General features: G+C 40.0%; 1 protein-coding gene across 4 annotated transcripts in view; it reads left to right on the top strand.

The window, feature by feature from the left end:
• The window catches only part of BRAF (B-Raf proto-oncogene, serine/threonine kinase), an 80,673-nt gene extending 64,813 nt beyond the window's left edge, over window positions 1-15,860 (top strand). For 3 of the 4 annotated variants that reach the window (XM_054189154.1, XM_054189152.1, XM_054189153.1), the window contains 7 exons: window positions 741-917; window positions 2,402-2,448; window positions 3,022-3,140; window positions 3,930-4,061; window positions 6,760-6,894; window positions 7,769-7,922; window positions 14,386-15,860. In XM_054189154.1, the coding sequence (XP_054045129.1) occupies window positions 741-917; window positions 2,402-2,448; window positions 3,022-3,140; window positions 3,930-4,061; window positions 6,760-6,894; window positions 7,769-7,922; window positions 14,386-14,408 (787 nt within the window). In that variant the 3' untranslated portion in view covers window positions 14,409-15,860. Of the gene's footprint in view, window positions 1-740; window positions 918-2,401; window positions 2,449-3,021; window positions 3,141-3,929; window positions 4,062-6,759; window positions 6,895-7,768; window positions 7,923-14,145 lie in introns of all 4 variants that reach the window. The other variant, XM_054189151.1, reaches the window with a different exon arrangement.
• The last annotated feature ends 2,081 nt before the right edge of the window (window positions 15,861-17,941 follow it).

Consider the following 17,941-nt stretch of genomic DNA (forward strand, 5'->3'; position numbering starts at 1 on the left):
CCGTTGCCGTCCCATGGGGACCTAGTGGTAACAGCATCTTCTCAGCAGTCTTGTGCTGAGTTCCTTGCAAAAGCAAGAGGAAGTGGTGCTTAACTTAGAATAGCTATTCCATATCATTATCATAAGAAAGGCTAACTGCTGGAATAATTCATTAAACTGAATCTAGCAACAGGTTATCGTAGAATCATAGAATTGCCTAGGTTGGAAGGGACCTTTCAGATCGTCGAGTCCAACCATCAACCTAACACTGACAAAACCCATCACTAAACCACGTCCCTCAGCACTGTGTCTACCCATCTTTTAAATACCTCCAGGGATGACAATTCTACCACTTCCCTGGGCAGCCTATTCCAATGCTTAATAACCCTTTCAGTGTAATATCTAATTTACTAATATCTAATCTAAACTTCCCCTGGCACAACTTGAGGCCGTTTCCTCTTGTCCTATTGCCTGTTACTTGGGAGAAGAGACCGACCCCCACCTCGCTACAACCTCCTTTCAGGTAGCTGTAGAGAGCGATAAGGTCTCCCCTCAGCCTCCTTTTCTCCAGGCTGAACAACCCCAGTTCCCTCAGCCGCTCCTCATAAGACTTGTTCTCCAGACCCCTTAACGTACTAAAAGTTGAGATTGACCCAACAACTTCTATTTGGAAATATATATTTAGACTGTGATAGATCTACCTGGGTTTTTCCTGTTATCCTGGTCCACCTGATTTCCTCCTCATTTTTTTTTTCCACCAGGAAAACACGACATGTGAATATCCTGCTTTTCATGGGTTATTCAACAAAACCCCAGTTGGCTATTGTTACACAATGGTGTGAGGGGTCCAGTTTATATCACCATCTACACATCATTGAGACCAAATTTGAAATGATCAAACTAATTGATATTGCACGACAGACTGCACAAGGCATGGAGTAAGTATGGTATTACTTGTTTGCAGATGAGCGCTGGGGCAACGCTTGCTTATCCCCTTCACGCTGACTGACAGCCAGCTATCTGCTCGCTTTGCCAAGTTCAGGGTCCTGCCTTGACGGTCAAAGCATTTGGTGAAGTGTTTATTATTTTAATTAGTAAAACAGACTTTGTGTTCTTTTTTTGGAACACAGGGGAATACAAATCATCAGGGAAATATGGTAGAATAAAGATAATTACGGTATAGCTAAACTTTCAGTCTTGTGAGCAAAGATTTCTGTTCCAGGCTTTATAATCTCCACAGTGCAGAGAGTCTTATGGTGGGAGGTAAAACATAGTTTAAAAAGAAACACACTGTGAACGAAAGAACACAATCCTGTAAGATAATGCAGAAGGCAAACAGCCCTGTTAGCAAAAAGAATTGACTTTTTTTTCATCTTTTCTTATAAGTATTGTAGCTCTCTAAATAATAGATTTCAGCATTTGAAGAAAACATACCTATTTTGTTCGAAGGACTGTAAGTAATCCATGCTCCCATAGACGGCAATTGAGTGAGTTAGAATTTACAAAACTAGCCCAATATTGTGTGTCAAAATCAGAACACTGATGTAAGATCAGAGAAATCGCCCTCCAGCTGGAAAACCATTAAGATGATTGCAGTTATTTTTGCCATTTTTCTACTAAGTATTCTATTACATTTTCAGTCAAGGGGCGGGGAGGGAGGTGTTTGCAGCAACCAGCCTCAGCCCTCTGTTAGCCTGCTCATCTCCCCAGGCTCCCTCCGTAGGTAGTGGAGATGCAGAAGCTGTTTTATGAGCGTGATTCGAAGTGGAGACATAAATTGGGGCTTTTCCAGCAGGTTTGTGCCGATCTCATTGACTAAACAAAGAGCCATGGGAGGCTAGTTGCCTAATTTAGGCTGTATCTATGCTGTGGGGCAAGTACTCCCCTCTGTGTTCCTTGCAATCTATTTAGCCAGTCTGCAATCAGGGGATCTTTTTTCCCAGTCCCATACTAAAAAGCAGTCAGCATACTTGGGTACACACTGAGACTGGGAAGCACATTTAGCTCCCACAATTTAGAAACACGTTACCTAAAGCTGTGACTACCCGGCAAAGTGTCTTGACAGTCACCATTAAGGCTGAGTGGCAGAACCTTCACCACTGAACGGCGTGTCAAAAGCTACTGAAGTTCTTCAATTTTTGTTCTGAATATTGAGTTAGAACTGAAAAGCAGAAGTTGGTCCATAATTGTTATTTAATTCTTCAGTAGCATCAGGTTTGAGTAGGAAAACTAACCGTCCCCGTTCCCCCCCACCCCGTGACTGTTACAGGAACTGTCATGGGTAACTGAAATTTTACCACCTTGGTAATATATGTGCAGTTTGAATATCTACAGAATTTGTGTTTCAGTAATACAGTGAATTTTGAATTGTTGATTAGTGAAGTATCATTTAACCCACCTAATCTATGATGTTCCTTTTCAGTTATTTGCATGCCAAGTCAATCATCCACAGAGACCTCAAGAGTAATAGTATCCTTTCCCAGAGATGTGACTGTGGAACGTGACAGCATTCCTGGTTGGGTTGTTTTACTGCCAGCAATGAACTTACTGATGCGAAAAGCCGTTCACGTGTGAATATTTGCTGAGTTGAAATTTTGTTGGGAAGGGGTAATATCGCTAGTAGCAGAGTAAGGAATGCTCACGGTGTCTGTTGGCACGATTGCAATAACGTAGCAAGTTTTGTTGTGGTATCACAAAGATTTTCGCATCATTCGGTTTCTGCATGTAATGAAAGATTATGCCAGTGCACTCATGGAATATTATCAGCTTCCTGTACTTGGCATTTCAAGAAAGTACTTGGCATTTCAAGACAGCCACCTGGGCCATGGTCTGTTCAGCGCTGGCCCAGTCATTATTTGTGTAACCCTTAAGTACCATAATTCACTCTGCAGGCTGCTTAGAATCTGTATATGAAAACCACCTTCAGTGGTGCTGGATGATTCAAACTGTTACGTCTAATGGTGCAGATTTGTAGCTGCTTATTGTCCTTGTAGGACAGGACCAGTACCGTTTGTTTGTTTCCCCTTAACGTTTTGCCCTTAGATATTTTTCTTCATGAAGACCTCACAGTAAAAATAGGTGATTTTGGTCTAGCTACAGTGAAATCGCGATGGAGTGGATCCCATCAGTTTGAACAGTTGTCTGGATCTATTCTATGGATGGTAAGCAAGGAGGACGCGGTGTGTTTGTTTCAAGAAATTTACTTGCCTTTGGCCAAAGTTTCTAAGACAATCTCTCCAGCACACTGACAGAAACAAGCTGTCTTAAGCTGGAAAAGGCAAGCAGTAATATGAAGTACTAATTCAAGGCTTTTCAGTTCTTCCTCAAGCATATGTTTTCCAGTAGTCAGGAAAAAACTTTAGTGTTGTCGTCCCTTTTTCTGAGGTTTAAACTGAAAAGAAAATGGTGGCTAAGCAAAAAGGGTACGATTAATCCAGGATTGAGGAGAAGGTGAGAAAAGCCATGAAAAATATCCTACAAAGGAGCAGGGGAACTAGCACAGCCAAAAGAAAGATGCTCTTAAGTTTTAAGGATTTAAGCATGGTTACTCTCAAAAAGCTGTACAACTTGCTTAAGTCTTAATAAGAAGTACGGTTACGACCTCCTGTGCAACTCCGCTTTCTCCTTTTCTCCGTGAAAAAAACCTGAAGACTCTGTTAGTTGGCATTATTTTCAGTGTCATAATTGTAGTTACAAAATAGCTTCTCGGCCTGGACAAGGTCACTCTGTTTTGTCGTAGAGGAATAAAGGGGTCACCAAGCTAAAAAGAGACAATGGATTTTGAGACCCGTGTCAACATCCACTCTATAGTAGGACCCAGTAACATCTGAGGGCAAGAGTGGGCCTTGCACCTGTTATACTCTGGACAAGTCTCCACGTTTTGTTTCTGGTATGTGAGGCGCAACCTGATGTGGTGAAATAAAATCTAATTCTTTTCTTCTATGGTACAGGCACCAGAAGTTATTAGGATGCAAGATAAAAACCCGTATAGTTTTCAGTCGGATGTATATGCGTTTGGGATTGTTCTTTACGAACTGATGACTGGGCAGTTACCGTACTCAAACATCAACAACAGGGACCAGGTAAGGGAAGGGACTGACTTCAGTCACCTGTGGCCTGAAACAGAGATGGATTCAGCCTTGTGAAGTGCATGTTCTGATGTTTTGTGTATTTGATTTGTGTTTCTGATGCCGATGTTACAAGATGACGTTTCTACACTTTCTAGATCCGCCTCAGCCACGTAGCACCTATTTACTTACTTCTCTTGAGGTATTTTGTTTGGGTTTTTTTTTATTTCAAGTGTAGATTTTCAGCTTCTGATCTGGTTGCCAGGATACTTACTAGGGAGAGAGCAGGTTACTTAATAGTAATCTAGTTTAGAACAGTTCTGCAAAGGCGAAATGATCCTCCATATGTTCAGTTATTCCTCCCCCCCCCAGCCCCCCCAGCATTGAATAATAGTTCAGCAGCAGGACTGACAAAATGGAACAGCAATCATTTCACTGAATGTTTTATATTCATTTCAATCTTGAGAAATGCGTGCACCATCTAATTGAATTTCAGGATATCAGCATTTCTCAAATCCTGCTTGATGGAGTATATGACTTTCCAGAGTGTGTGAATCCTGTAAGAAGACTACTTAATTGTGAACAAATATTCCTTAAGTCTAATGATACCACGCGCCTGTAATATATCTCCACAGGATAGGGACATTTGCGAAGGCATATCTGATTCATTATTTCTCTGTCTAATCTGAAAATAGTATCTATGCATCAAGATCCTTGGTGCAAACTATTGCATGTCTGGGCGGTGATATATTTATGTTGTTTCTGTGTCCGCATCCCTTGTTTTTTCACTGTCAGTACTTGAGAATTGCAACCATAGCAACGTTCATCTGTGAATGCCATTTTATAAGGCTGCTTCCGTATTTGTCAGAACACTTCATCCCAATTCATCAAATTTGGAGTGACTCCTTTTTTTATTATTATTTTTTATTTTTAATTGTTTTTGCCTTTTGAAAGAAGAGAAATGTCTGGATTCCTGGCCAGACGTACATAGCCTTCTAAAGGCAGTATTCGGGCATTGTTTTGTTTTTACCTTTTGAGATTTGAAAGATGAACCTGGTGATGTGGGTGCTCGCAATTGAGTACCGAAACAAATTTTAAATTGCCAGTGAAGCCAACATATAAAATGGGATCTGATGTCTTGAGTTTTGTTGCTCCCCATCTGTTGTCTGAAAAGACGGAAATATTGCTTACTTTGTGTTGGTGCATCTGCATCAGCTACTATGACGTAACTAAAAGTCTTGGTGAGCAAAGCATCGTTCTTGTTGCACTTCAGAGTGTTTCTCTCACCCTGACAGATTTTTCTAGACAGACTAGGACTGTTCTTGTAGTGATACTCGCTTTTCTCTGGTTAAAATAAAAGTTTAACCCCTGGATTATTTGTAAAGAGAGTATTGGAAACATAAATGATAACAAATTTTGAATAGTTTCAACTTAAGTAGTGTAATTGTTTAGAAAAGAGTAACTTCTAGATGATAGTAAGTCTCCTTGCAGCAGAGGTAAGGGATAGGGTAGACAAGTCTTTACTATGAAATGCTGCCCTGGCACATGGGGATTTCTAAAGAAACCATATGGGAGTTTTATACTCCTTGGTGCCAACACAGATGCAACTGAATCAGAAAGTTGAAAAAGGACCAGGATTATATTAGTATAAATAACATGTATAGCTTGCTTGAGAAGTGAGGTCTTTCTGTTAGTTTTTGGGTTGGGTTTTTTTTGGCCTTTTTTTTTTTTTTTTTTGGCCAGTGTCAAGATATGAAATAGTTACCCTTCGTTAAATATAAGGTCTGATACACCTGCTGGGTCTGTCTGAGCAGTCAGAAAAGGTAGTGATTATCTGCTGCAGCATGAATGGATCTTTGATGAGCTACTTCGAAAGGGCTTTTTAGTGTCAGTGCAACTGCAGTACTCAAACCACATTGCATTTGACCTTGGTTTGACATGATGATGTTTGATGGTTTTTTTTATATATCCAAGAGAACATTAACCATATTTATGCTTTGCTTTCCTGTTTTCTATTACTTTACTTTGTATTATGCTTAAGTTTTATCCTTAGATGAAATATAAGCCTTCCATGTTAAAGGAATTACCGTGAAAATACAAAGCCTGTCTGTCTCTTTTTCTACAGAGGAGAGGCAGTTTCTCTTTTGCTTTTGTGGGGTTTTTTTGGGGGGGTGGGAAAGGTGGTCAGAAGTCAAGAATAAGCTTTTGTAGTGGAAAAGTCTATGAAGGAATTTATTCTCAAAAGGTAAAGGTTTTTAATATCTCACGTCCAGTGTTTCTTAAAATACATTTCAGTGTGAGCTTGCTGTTGACTTACAATATAAAACAGAATATTTATTTTTACAGAATATTTATTTTTAGGCATTCTGTTCCTGCCACAGGGTTGCTTCTTCTTGGTTTTATAACAGCTTTTGACACCGAAGAACCATTTCTTAGATGGCTATTGCTATAAATGGTAACCATTTACTAGTGTTCAAGTTTCACAGAAATCTCTCTTAGGAGGTGGAGGGAAAATCTAATTTTTTCTCTGTACTGAATAGGTTAGCAAGCATTACTCTAAGAAACTTGGCAATTTCAGTACCAGATAATGTTTCCTGGGAGCAGAAAACTTGCTGCCAGGACTTAAAAGGTTTGGCAAAAAATGTTCATCTTTTGTTACTGTTTTTGTGGACTCATCTTATTCCGCTTTGATCTTTTTTCCCCTTAAATAAAGATAATTTTTATGGTGGGACGAGGATACCTATCTCCAGACCTCAGCAAAGTACGGAGCAACTGTCCAAAAGCTATGAAGAGACTAATGGCCGAATGCTTAAAAAAGAAGAGAGATGAGAGACCCCTTTTTCCACAGGTGAGAAATGTTCCTCTTTAGTTCTTAGTAGACGTTACAATTCAAATACTAAAGATAAAGATCAGTTATGAACTCACTTGCCAGTTCAAAATTTTTTTGATTAGTACTATAGCATGACTTCATAAGAGTACCGATTCCGTACCTGGTTAGTGCTGTTTAATCAGAAATGTGTATTTTCGATTCAAAAAGCAGGCATTAAAATGAGTTATGTAGTTGGAAAAGCATTTTTGTGTTGGAGAAAGTTTCAACTGGGAGACAGCGAAATTAATAATCGCCATTAGACACACAAATTAAAACTTGCTGTGTACTTTCTCAGAAATCTTTATACCTCCCCGCCTTGCTCTCCCCAAAGCTTTATGAAGGGAAACTGATAGTTTTGTTACAAAGCTTGATTTATCGTGCCTCCTGAGTAAGGTCTGGATTCTAAAAGCTTGGAGGGGGACCTTATTTTTTTGGTTGTTTTGAATATAACCAAAGCGTTTTCAAAAAATAAGGAGCTCCCCCTGCTGGCTTTATGGCAAATGGTATTAAGCAAACTGCTGCCAAAGCTGTGTTTGCAGCGATGGTAGGTATAGGGACTAGCGCATCAACAAGGAGGCAAATAAAAGGCAACTATATTCATTATGCTCACAGAGGGAAATCGATACGCCCTCTTAAAGGGCAAAATGAGACAGTGTCTTCCCAAAAAGTCCTTTTCAGTTTTTTGAGGATATAAGCGTCAGAGTGCAATGCAGTAATCTATTTTTAAATGTTTCTGTTTAAATTTGTCTATAAATATTTTTCTGTAGCTAATTGATGTTCTGCCTTTGCTTTTAAGAGACTATTACAACTTCGGAACAATATATTTGATCACTTATTTTCTACTTGTTTGTAGATTCTTGCCTCCATTGAGCTTCTGGCCCGGTCATTGCCAAAAATTCACCGCAGTGCATCTGAGCCCTCATTAAACCGGGCTGGCTTCCAGACAGAGGATTTTAGTCTATATGCTTGTGCTTCTCCAAAAACACCCATCCAAGCAGGGGGATACGGTGGGTTTCCAGTACACTGAAAAGAAATGTGAACGCATGTGCCTGTGTGTCTGTGTGCTGGTGTGTTCCTGTGCGTGGAACCACACGTGTGTGTTCTCGGTTCCTACCAGCTATGTTTTTAAGGTTTACTGTGGGAATGAAGACTCACTTCCCAACACTGGGCATTGAACGTCCCGAGCACAAAGTCTGTGTTGGTAAGGAATGCTCTGGGAACAGCTGACACAAGAAGAATTATAAGGTCACATAAAAGAAATGGGAAAAGTCACTTCAAAACAAGGAAAAATCCTCTTAAGGTCATTGGGTGTTATTTTTGCTTGCCTGTGTCATTTTTGCCTAGTTTATTGGTTGGATTTAGTTACTCAGGAGTGTATTTGGTTTTAATCTACTCAAGCTGTGGTGTAGTGTTTTGTTTTGTTTTTTCTTCAGTTGAGGTCATTATATTTGAGCAATAGGCTTTAGATTCCTCAGTTAGTAATGCTACTCGTATGTGGGAAACAATTGGAAAAACAAACCTAGCTTCAAGGCTGAGCACGGTCAAAATTTCTGGTGGTCAGCAGAAGTGAGCAGATACAACACAGAATCCAAAGAGAGACCTTAGCGACATGTGACTTTTATTTTGAATGTTGAAGTTTCAAATAGTGCTGTTTAGAGAACATCTTTTCTTGCCGAGGAGTGGGGCGTTTTTTTCACTTTTTTATTTTTGCTTTAATAACTCTGACCTGCTATAGTTTAGACCATCTGAAAACGTTCTATTACAATGCAACATAGAATAAATTCTGAATTTGCTTTTGGGGAACTGCAAGAATATTACTGGTAATGGTGCCTGTATCCTTCAATTAGCATGGATTTCAAAATTAAAAAAATATTTTAGATCTCATGCATAACTGAATAGTTTGAGGAAAAGGCTGCTAACACCCATAATAGGAAAAGAGGATTTGAAAAAGCAGTTGTTTTCATGGAAATCAGTATTGTACCATGAATTCTGTTAATATAAAATGTTTTACTTACTTTAATATTGTTAAGAATACCACTGAACATGTTTCTGTTCAGTGACGAATTTTTTCACTTTTGTATGAAAGCTCCTAGTTTGGCTAGAAGTGAATGAGTTAGACTAGATATCTAACTGAGAAAGCTAGACACCTTACCAAGATCCTATTGGCTCACTTTAAAGATTATATTTTTCCTCTGGAGCATTCCTCTGGAAGAGGTGAATCAAAGTAGTAGTTCAGGTTATATCAGTCTTTGACGTCAGATACGAAAACACTAATGTCATTGACTGTGTTCTTGCATATTTTGAAACTAGTTGTGTGGGTTTTTTTTTGTTTTAAACTGCTAAGCTATTAATTTTCAAAGATTCTTCTGCATCGGAAACAAGCTATTGCTGTTTCAAGGGCCAGGAGTGTTCTTGATGGCTTCTGATTTTCATACTTAGAGAAGTTTTTATGTTGCTAGTGGTAGGTTTTTGAAATAGATCAGGATTCAAAAAGGGTTTTCTTTTCTTCTGTCTGGCAACTGAGCCTTTTAAAACAGGAGGCAGAGTTAGAGAGCTTGGAGAGAGATGTATGTAATTCCTGGCTGGATTCTAATGGTCTTTTTGGCTTCTGCTGTTGGAACAGTTTGGGAACTAACTTTTCTCATTTTGTTAGACAAGAAAATTCAGCTGTTGAAATCTATATGGAAGTGGTTATGGAGGACAAAAGTTGTTATTGGGTTAGAAAATCTGTTTCCCATCTTTCTGGTAGCGTCACCTCATTTTGGCCGGCTTGTCCTAAAAAGAAAACGGGGTTTAAGTGGGTTTTTTCCATCTTATTTGTTAATATTTTTTTTTAATTCTAGACAGTGAGGAGGAATGCTTCTTAAGCTTTGGGGTGTGGTATTCAGGACAGGCTACAATGCCCATCTCAGTAAGAACAAGAGGATGCTGCTGGGTCTCCTGCAGAATCTAGAAATGCTCTATCCCAGGCAGACAAGGCTTAATTAACCACGCAGGGAGTTATGGAGAATGCAGAATCATCATCACTACCCTGCCGAGGCTTACTCTTTTTCAGGTCTGTCAGATCAGTTCAAACAAGTTTTTCTGTGGAGTAGTGTAATCCTCCTTGTTGTTAAGGTTGTTCTTCTGTGCTACAGGAACTACACTTATGGAGGGAAGAAAATGCTGCCATTCTTAGACACATTTGGCCCCGTTTCCTGCTGTAGGGTCAGCACATTAGAATTCCTCCTCTGTGGCCTGTTCTTACACGTCGAGCACGGTTTGGGATCTATGGCCATAACGTGAGCTTAGCTTCTCACTAAACATTTTATGAAGCCTAAAAGGAGGTTGTTTTTTGTGGATCATTAACTTTATATGACATAAAGGCATTTACGGGTTTAACTTCCATAGTTTGTAATTGCTGCTTCAAATGAGATTTGGGAACATATGTAGGATGAAGATGCCTAAATAAGCCTGTGGATTTGGGTCAGTGTTCTCAAAAATGCAACTCAGCTATATTGTTAGAAACAGACACCTATTGGTCCTGAAAACAGGTCTGTAGAATCCCAGGCTTTTCTGGAGGGGTAGTTTATACTATGTGAGATTCTTTCTTTCTTTACTTCCCTACATCTTGGTATAAGAAACAAAATCCGTATTGGTACCTTTTAGAATGACACCAGATCCTCATAAATGCTGCTGTATGTTCTTCTGAGGATACTAATTATCCACATCAGTGTATGTTCCAAATTTTTATTGAGCCGGTGAGTAGCATCCATACTAAAAGATTGACACAAGATCCAACTGAAAACTCCCTCTTTGTCGTACTTTTTTTCTGTGCCTGTGAATGTAATCCAGGCAAGGTGTTGGAATTTGGTGTTTCCCTTCGATAAGTCTGTTACTCTCTACTTCAGTAGACAAGGCCAGCACGGACCTGGAAGGAACCATTCTTCTTATGATCCTTCTGAGAAACATGGCATCTACCCCAGGATAAGGAGTAAAGTTGAGATGTCGTGTATACATCTTAGTAACCTCATGAATCCAGATAACATACATTTGTGAGAGTAGAGATTGGTAACTGCATCTTAAATCCTTCCAGGAATCAGGGGCAGCAGGTTCGCTCAGAACATGCCCTTATAATATATTATTTGGGCACATCAAAGAACTGGATCACCTTTTTAGTACAGATTTTTTGAAAGTGTGCATTTAAAATGGTTTCCACTTGCTTTGCATGTGACAAGCATGAAAAGACTGTAGCGACTAACTTGAAAGGGCTCTGTAAGAAGTGTAGATTTTCAAATGGTGTCCATCCTTTGAAAAGGAATTTCCTTGTTACCAGTAAAAGCAAGTGTCTGAAGTTTTGCATGGTAAAAAGCGCATCAGATGTCTGGCTCGCAATGAATAAAAATCTGTTGTTTTTTTCACATCCCAAATCGGAAAGCACGTGGTTTCATAGCTTCATGGTAAGCTGATCTCATTTGGAGCAGCCACGGCCCATCTCCTTACTCTTGCACTGGCAGATGCTGTCCAATTCCATGAGTCTGTTCCATGCAGTTGAGTGGGTTCCCTCCACTACCAACAAAGCAGCTCTCCAAAAACAGGTTAGAAGACTCTCCTTGCCCACCAGCCTGAGCTAGCGTTTGCTATGCCAGCTCCTTGAGCAATCTTGCCTCAGGGACAGCTAGTGCTGGCGTGGCACAACAGGCAGGTCATTGCTCTGGTACAGCTCAGGTCAGGAGGGAGAGTGGGACTGCAGTAGTCCCAGTTTAGATGAGCATTGGCCATTATGGAATGGTATGCGAAGACTTAGCAGGGCAGAATCAGGATGATCCTGTTCCTGCAGGACAGGGCATATCAGAGCAAATTCCTTAAGGTGTCTTAATTTCGTCCATTCATTGCTCTTGGGCAAGACCTTCTTGTCTTGCTAGAAAACAGTTCAGGTTACTTCATTTATCTGTACGCATCTGAGTCTCAGGAAGAGGTTGCCTGTGTTTGCTCTCCCTCTCCTACAAGTAGGGTTTCTTTCAGAAGTTAAAAGAACCAGCTACAGGTATTTTACATCTTCAGAATAGAAATGGTGACAGAAAGCGTTTTAGCTACTCCTTAGGAAGTCTGGTCAACACTTAGCAGAGTGGAGGATTCCTGTAATATGGATAGGTGTAGCCATCTACATTCCTCATGTAGGGAAAGCTGTTACCAGTAACCACATTTTATACATGTTCAGTCAACATAGTCCTATTATTAGACGAACGTGTTAACTATTTTGGTCTCCTGTTGACTTCAAATCAGATTAGCACCTGAATTTTGAAAGGGGAGATTTAGCATTAGCTTGTCAAATAAAATGTCTTTGCTAAGGTTTTATTTAAACGGCAGAAAAGTCTGAAAAATCACCTTTTTATAGCTACCGTTCTATCTATCTGAAATGTTTAACTTCTGGTCCTGTTTTTCCATTGCCCTTTCCCAATTAATGGTTCATCTTTTATCTTCCGAAATCCCTGTACGACTATTAAAAACTGAATTATTACCAGAAATGGGCAGAAGGACAAGATGAGTAATGAGGGAGCAATCTCTTGTTTATAAATTGATCTTTAATCAGCAGTTTAGGAAAGCAGACTGAGAAATAAATTAAGTAGAGCATGTTTTGAAAGTGTAGCTAAGCATGAATGTCATTCTTAAAAATTAGCCTCGCAGGCAATACTTGATGACTTTTTTGTCCTTCTAATCTTAAAAGATTAAAAAAAAAAAGTACAAAAATTGAGGTGTTTCTAGAAGATACTATGAAGAGAGTTGGGAAATCTGTGAAATGTGCCAGAGAGGAGCAAGAAAAAAATATCAAATATTTAGAGTATGTTAGAGCAAGGGTTTTATCTGTTGGTAGAACTAGTAAAATAAGCAATTGGATCCATCGTAAAGTTTTTATTTTCTTGTTGTTATAACTTAAACCTACCACCACAGCCTATCAAGACACATAGAGCTTGAGGTTTGTCGCAGCCCCCTGTGCCAGCCACCCTTGCATTAGACCTTGGGTGTACTCTCTTCTCATTTCCTACGACGCACAGAGCCCTCTCCCCTCTCCCTGCTTTCTTCATGTTCCCTTAGATCAGGTGGATCAGCTATTCCTGCCAGGCCCTGTTAGATGCCTTTTCTTCCTCCTCCTCATGCAGACTGCTGATCGCTGCTCTTGGTTCTCTTCTTTATAGAGCAAGACACTCCATGGAGTTATTGCTATCAGCCTAAAATTCTGTTTGCAGGGATATTTCTGGTTTGTTTGCAGGGATATTTCTGGTTTGTTTTCAGTATTCAGAATAAGAATCTTAAGAAAAAACGAAGCCAACAAGACACTTGCTCTTGAAAGGATGGAAGGACACCAAGATAGGGGGCAGTTGTTTGGATGTAATGGCGTTCAACACGCTCCTGTTGAACAAAACAATAGGGTCTTCTACGTCTGCTTATCACTCCTTCATTATTAGGAGAACTCTGACGAGTGCTGTCAAGAAAGGGGCGTAAACTAACACAAAATTAATGTCAAACCCAATAAGGGGAGGTTACATACATGGGTTCTTTCTTTTGCTCCTGAGTCCTTTTGGTTAAGCATAGTGGACACCCCTCCCTAAAAATCCTATAGAATACAATTTCTTTGTGGGTGACGGAAGTTTGTTGAGTAGCTTAGATTCAGCTTCTATTCAATGTTTTGGCAAACTTCCTAAGACTTTGGGCAGCAATTTTACTCTCTGCCATAGTTTCATCGTCTCTGAAATGGGACTACCAGTCTGTCTGACGCTAAATAAACTAGGTAGAATTTCAGGAGATCACTGCATGTGAAAGCACTGCATAGGACTGTTGTTTATTCAGTAATTCTGAAGGAAGCATGGGGTTGCTTTATTTGTGGTGCTCCCTATTAGTGGGGCCTAATTTCTGGTCTGGAAGTGAGTAGACAATCTCATCATTATAACTTTTCCTCACAGTAGGTTGCTATGTTGGTCTCTAAACCAGATTCCAGCAGTCTTTAATACTGGCTAAATGTTCAGGCACTTTAGTATATATAGTCTTTAAAGGTTAACGGGTGTGTCAAATAGTTGTTTGTTATTAAAACCAGTTTTACACCAGAATAGAAATTAGTTTGCAGTCTGACGCATTTATTGCAAATGTTGCTTTGCAGGAGGATAAATGTGCAATAAGGAGTTTAAAGTGAAATTAAACTGACACGTTTTATTTTCAAATGCATGATGAATTAAACTTTGCTTGAACTTTCAGACCTCTGTCTTGGGAAGAATGGGCACAGCTTGCTTTCAAGAAATTCTTTTTCGGTAAAATATGCTGGGTCTGTATTCAATGTTCTCTCACTGTGTATTCTTTTGTGCTTTAATTTTAACAGTTTGCATTTTTAACATCTTTTATATTCAACCTAATGTTCAACTAGCCTGAAGAAAATCTCTGACCACCTAGTAACTGAAATCACCTTATTTAAACCAAGCTCTTGTCCTCCCTCTACAGGAGAATTTGCAGCGTTCAAGTAGCCACAGCACCATGGCAGCACCCACTCTGTTACTTAAGTCTTGTGTTCCTACAGTTTCTTAACATCAAAACTCTATTCTGCTCCACAAAAACCTAAAGTAATTTAGAAAAAGATATCCATAAGCTTAAAAGTGGAGCAGAATGAAACTGCCAGTCCAACACAATGGGAAAAAGTACCTTTTTTGGGAACCAGAATCCTCTGCTGCCAGTGTTTCTCCTTCAACACAAACCACCGCGTGCATTCGGAGACCCGCAGTGGCTGCCTGTGCCGTTGGCATCATTCCCAGGAGAGAGGAGAGGGCGCTCGTGGTTTGAGTGTGGTGCTCGGGCATGAGGGGACGGAACTGCTGCTGCAACTTAGGAGACTTGCTTTGGATGGTCTGCCGGTGGGCTTTCTCCTTCTAACAACGTGCCATCAGAGGCTGAATCTCTGATGAGTGCTAATTTAAAAGAATCATCCTCTGTTCTCATCTTTTTTCTTTTTTTTTTTTTTCCTCCTGGTGTACTCACTGATTTATGGACAATGCAGTATCCCCTTTTCACTCTATGACAATGTCAAACACCTAAATTTGTCTCTATTATTGGGTTTTATTCCAGAAAAATTAAAACGATGGGGTGATGGTAGCTTGAGATGTTACTCTAAAGGCAAAGAGCTTAATCTGAAGGAAAAGGGGATGTTGCTGCACCTTTTTTCAGATTTACTTTATCTTCAAAAAACAAACAACAACCACCAACCTTAACCTTTTCCAGTATTTTCTTGGTGTGTGCATATAAAACATCTTTTAGAAGGATTAGGTATATCCTTCTTTTGTTGGTCCAGCAACAAACTGAAGTTTAAAAAAAAAATGTAGCAAGATTGTCCTCTCTCTTATTTTTTTTTTCTTTTGTATCATATGATACAATGTATTTATCAAAGATGCTACCACAGCATCTGAAGTCTGTAGAATTCCTGATACAGACTGCGAATGGTGTATGTACCTACTTTAAAAGTTTTATTTTAAACGAGGGTGCAGGTTAATGCCAGGTACCTTACCAATATGTAATGTTTTCATAAATGGGGAAAAAAGTTCTCAGGTTGAATTGAATACAAATACAAAACCCCCTAGAATTAGACATTCCGAAAATTATGTTTTGGTACTTTCAAGAGCTTTTTTTAAAGGATTTTTATCCTGTTAACTAAACGTCCTCTGATAAGTGTGTGTGTAAATGTGGAACATCTTGTCCCAGGGGCAAGTTGTTAGATGAAAACAAAACGGTACTTGCTGGATCCACGCTGACTACTTCTCCTCTCATTGCTTTCCTCCCTGTCATCTCTTCCCTTCCGTTGGTCTTTCCCTTTTCGTACGCTTTGCAAACTGGGATGAAGGTGGCGGTATCTCCATTAGAGTGCTTTGTTTTCCTGTCCTCCAATCCTGGTTTTCAAATGGTTGGTAGCTTTTTGACAAGTTACCGAGTCGGGGGTGGGGGGTGGGGGGGTGGGGGAAACAGCTCGTAAAGTTCTGCACATTGTTTACCTCTAGTAGAATATCTTGTGATGTGATCTGTTTGCAGAGTTCTCTGGTATGTGGTATTACATGTAAATTATTTGTACAGAGGCAAGTCAGACCACATTAGAAAGAAATTCAAGCTCAGACAGAAGTTTTCAGACTTTGATTTGTATCTGCCCTGTACCACCCCAGGTGAGGCAGGAGAACTGACCCCCCTCTAGCAGGGGAGGTTCTCGCTGGGGGATGGAGGGGGGTGGGTGGGTGGTGTTAAACAAAATCACGACAAATAAATGAAGGAGTTAAATGTGTGTGAATGTGGTGTCCGTACTAAACATTGGGTGTAGTGGGTGAGGACTCTGTCCTTCCCTCCCGAGGAGAATCGGACTGTTTCTGTCTGCAGAAGGTTGCTCCCAGGCGAAAGGGAGAAACGCACATCGGTAGTGGAATGTGCTTTATAAAACCCTGGATTTCTGCGGTGTTGCTGGTAATCTGTTATGTGTGTCAGTAAATATTTACTGGGGTTATAGGGACCGGACTAATCTGAAGTGGGAATTATAACTGAAATACTGTGTATTCATATTAATTCCGCAAACATTAGCAAGACAGCAATAGTGAATGACTTAATAGTCACTACAAGAATGAAGTGATTCATGTTGGTACATGAATAGAATCAATTTTGTGTACAGGATGCATTTTAAAAACAAACAAAAAAAAAAAAAAACAAAAAAAAAGCACAAATTTTTTCTTGTCTGCTGTGGGTCTTCAGATGCTGTAAGGTTTGGTTTGTTTTTTTCCTTACTGAGATTGGCAGGAATTTAAATAGTAGCAATAGCCACTTTCCAGTGGGGAGAAGCTAATGAGCGAGCAGTGGCATGCAGACCAGTGAAATCACAGCCTCCCCGCCGCTGCAGTGACAGAGGGACGGTGGCGGTCAGCTGAGGCCAGTACCTAAGAGATGGAAGGAGCCTGGGGCCACTGGGGCCAGCAGGCAGGTGAGAGCACTTGCAGATACAGGCTCCCAGAGGCTGGGTGAAGCGTAGTCACTGCTCGCTCTCCTTCCACCCCGCGCATTGCTCCAGCCCCTGTATGGGCTGTGGCCAAATTTGTATGTGTCGGGCATACTGGAAATTAATATTCTCTCGAAAGAAACCGTTATCAGAGCAAGTATGTACAGGTGGTTCAACGGTCATGTGTTTCATGGAGCTTGTTTAAAGCCCTAGTTTCCTTCCACAAGGGTCGTGCTGGCAGAAGATTGTCTGCTAAAATATAACTGTTAGGAATTTTATTCTATCTTTGCTTAAAATGAACTTATTTTTGTGAAGATTCATTACCCATTAGTCTACAATATGCTTCTTGAGCCCATAGGAAAAGCACAAGGAAAATTGCTATCCTTGTCCATGCAAAGCACTTTATAAGTAACATGTGATCTTTGGGTTGTTTTTTATTGGGGTTTGTTTGTTTGTAGTTTTGTTTTTCTGTTTTGTTTTGTTTTTTTTTTCCCTGAGGAATGTGCAAGTTGTCTGGCTGCTGTGTAGAGAAGTCCTTTCAGGATGCATTTCTACTGGTTTTCACATTTGTTTGTTTCTCTCCGGGTAGCTGTAGTAATGTGTGTTTGTCTTTAAGAGGTCCCACGTAATACTCATGCAAAACTTTGGAAGAAATTTGGTTTGTAAATAATTGGGATTTTTATTATTTTTTTTTTTTACCTTCAGTTTTTCTGGATGTCTTGCATGCCATCAGAATCAGTCTTAAAGGTGCCCTGTAGATGTTTAGCGAATGGGGAGGTAAGAGTAGACAAGAACTGAGTGGCCTGTATAGGAGTGGGATGAAGGAAGTAAACTGAAATGACCAATAACATTCATCTCCGTTACACCAAATTTCTTCAGCTTCTTCTCTATGATGTCCAAACCACAAGCACATGCCGCAGTATGGAAATGTTATTACATATGTGTTTTGGGACAAACATCTAGACAGTCATACTGCTTTTAGCTCTACGCTATCAAGCATTTAACGTTATTTTCACAACTGCCAGTATCTAGTCCCAACTA

The sequence above is a fragment of the Rissa tridactyla genome, chromosome 1, assembly GCF_028500815.1.
Source record: "Rissa tridactyla isolate bRisTri1 chromosome 1, bRisTri1.patW.cur.20221130, whole genome shotgun sequence".
In the NCBI taxonomy this organism is placed as follows: Eukaryota; Metazoa; Chordata; class Aves; order Charadriiformes; family Laridae; genus Rissa; species Rissa tridactyla.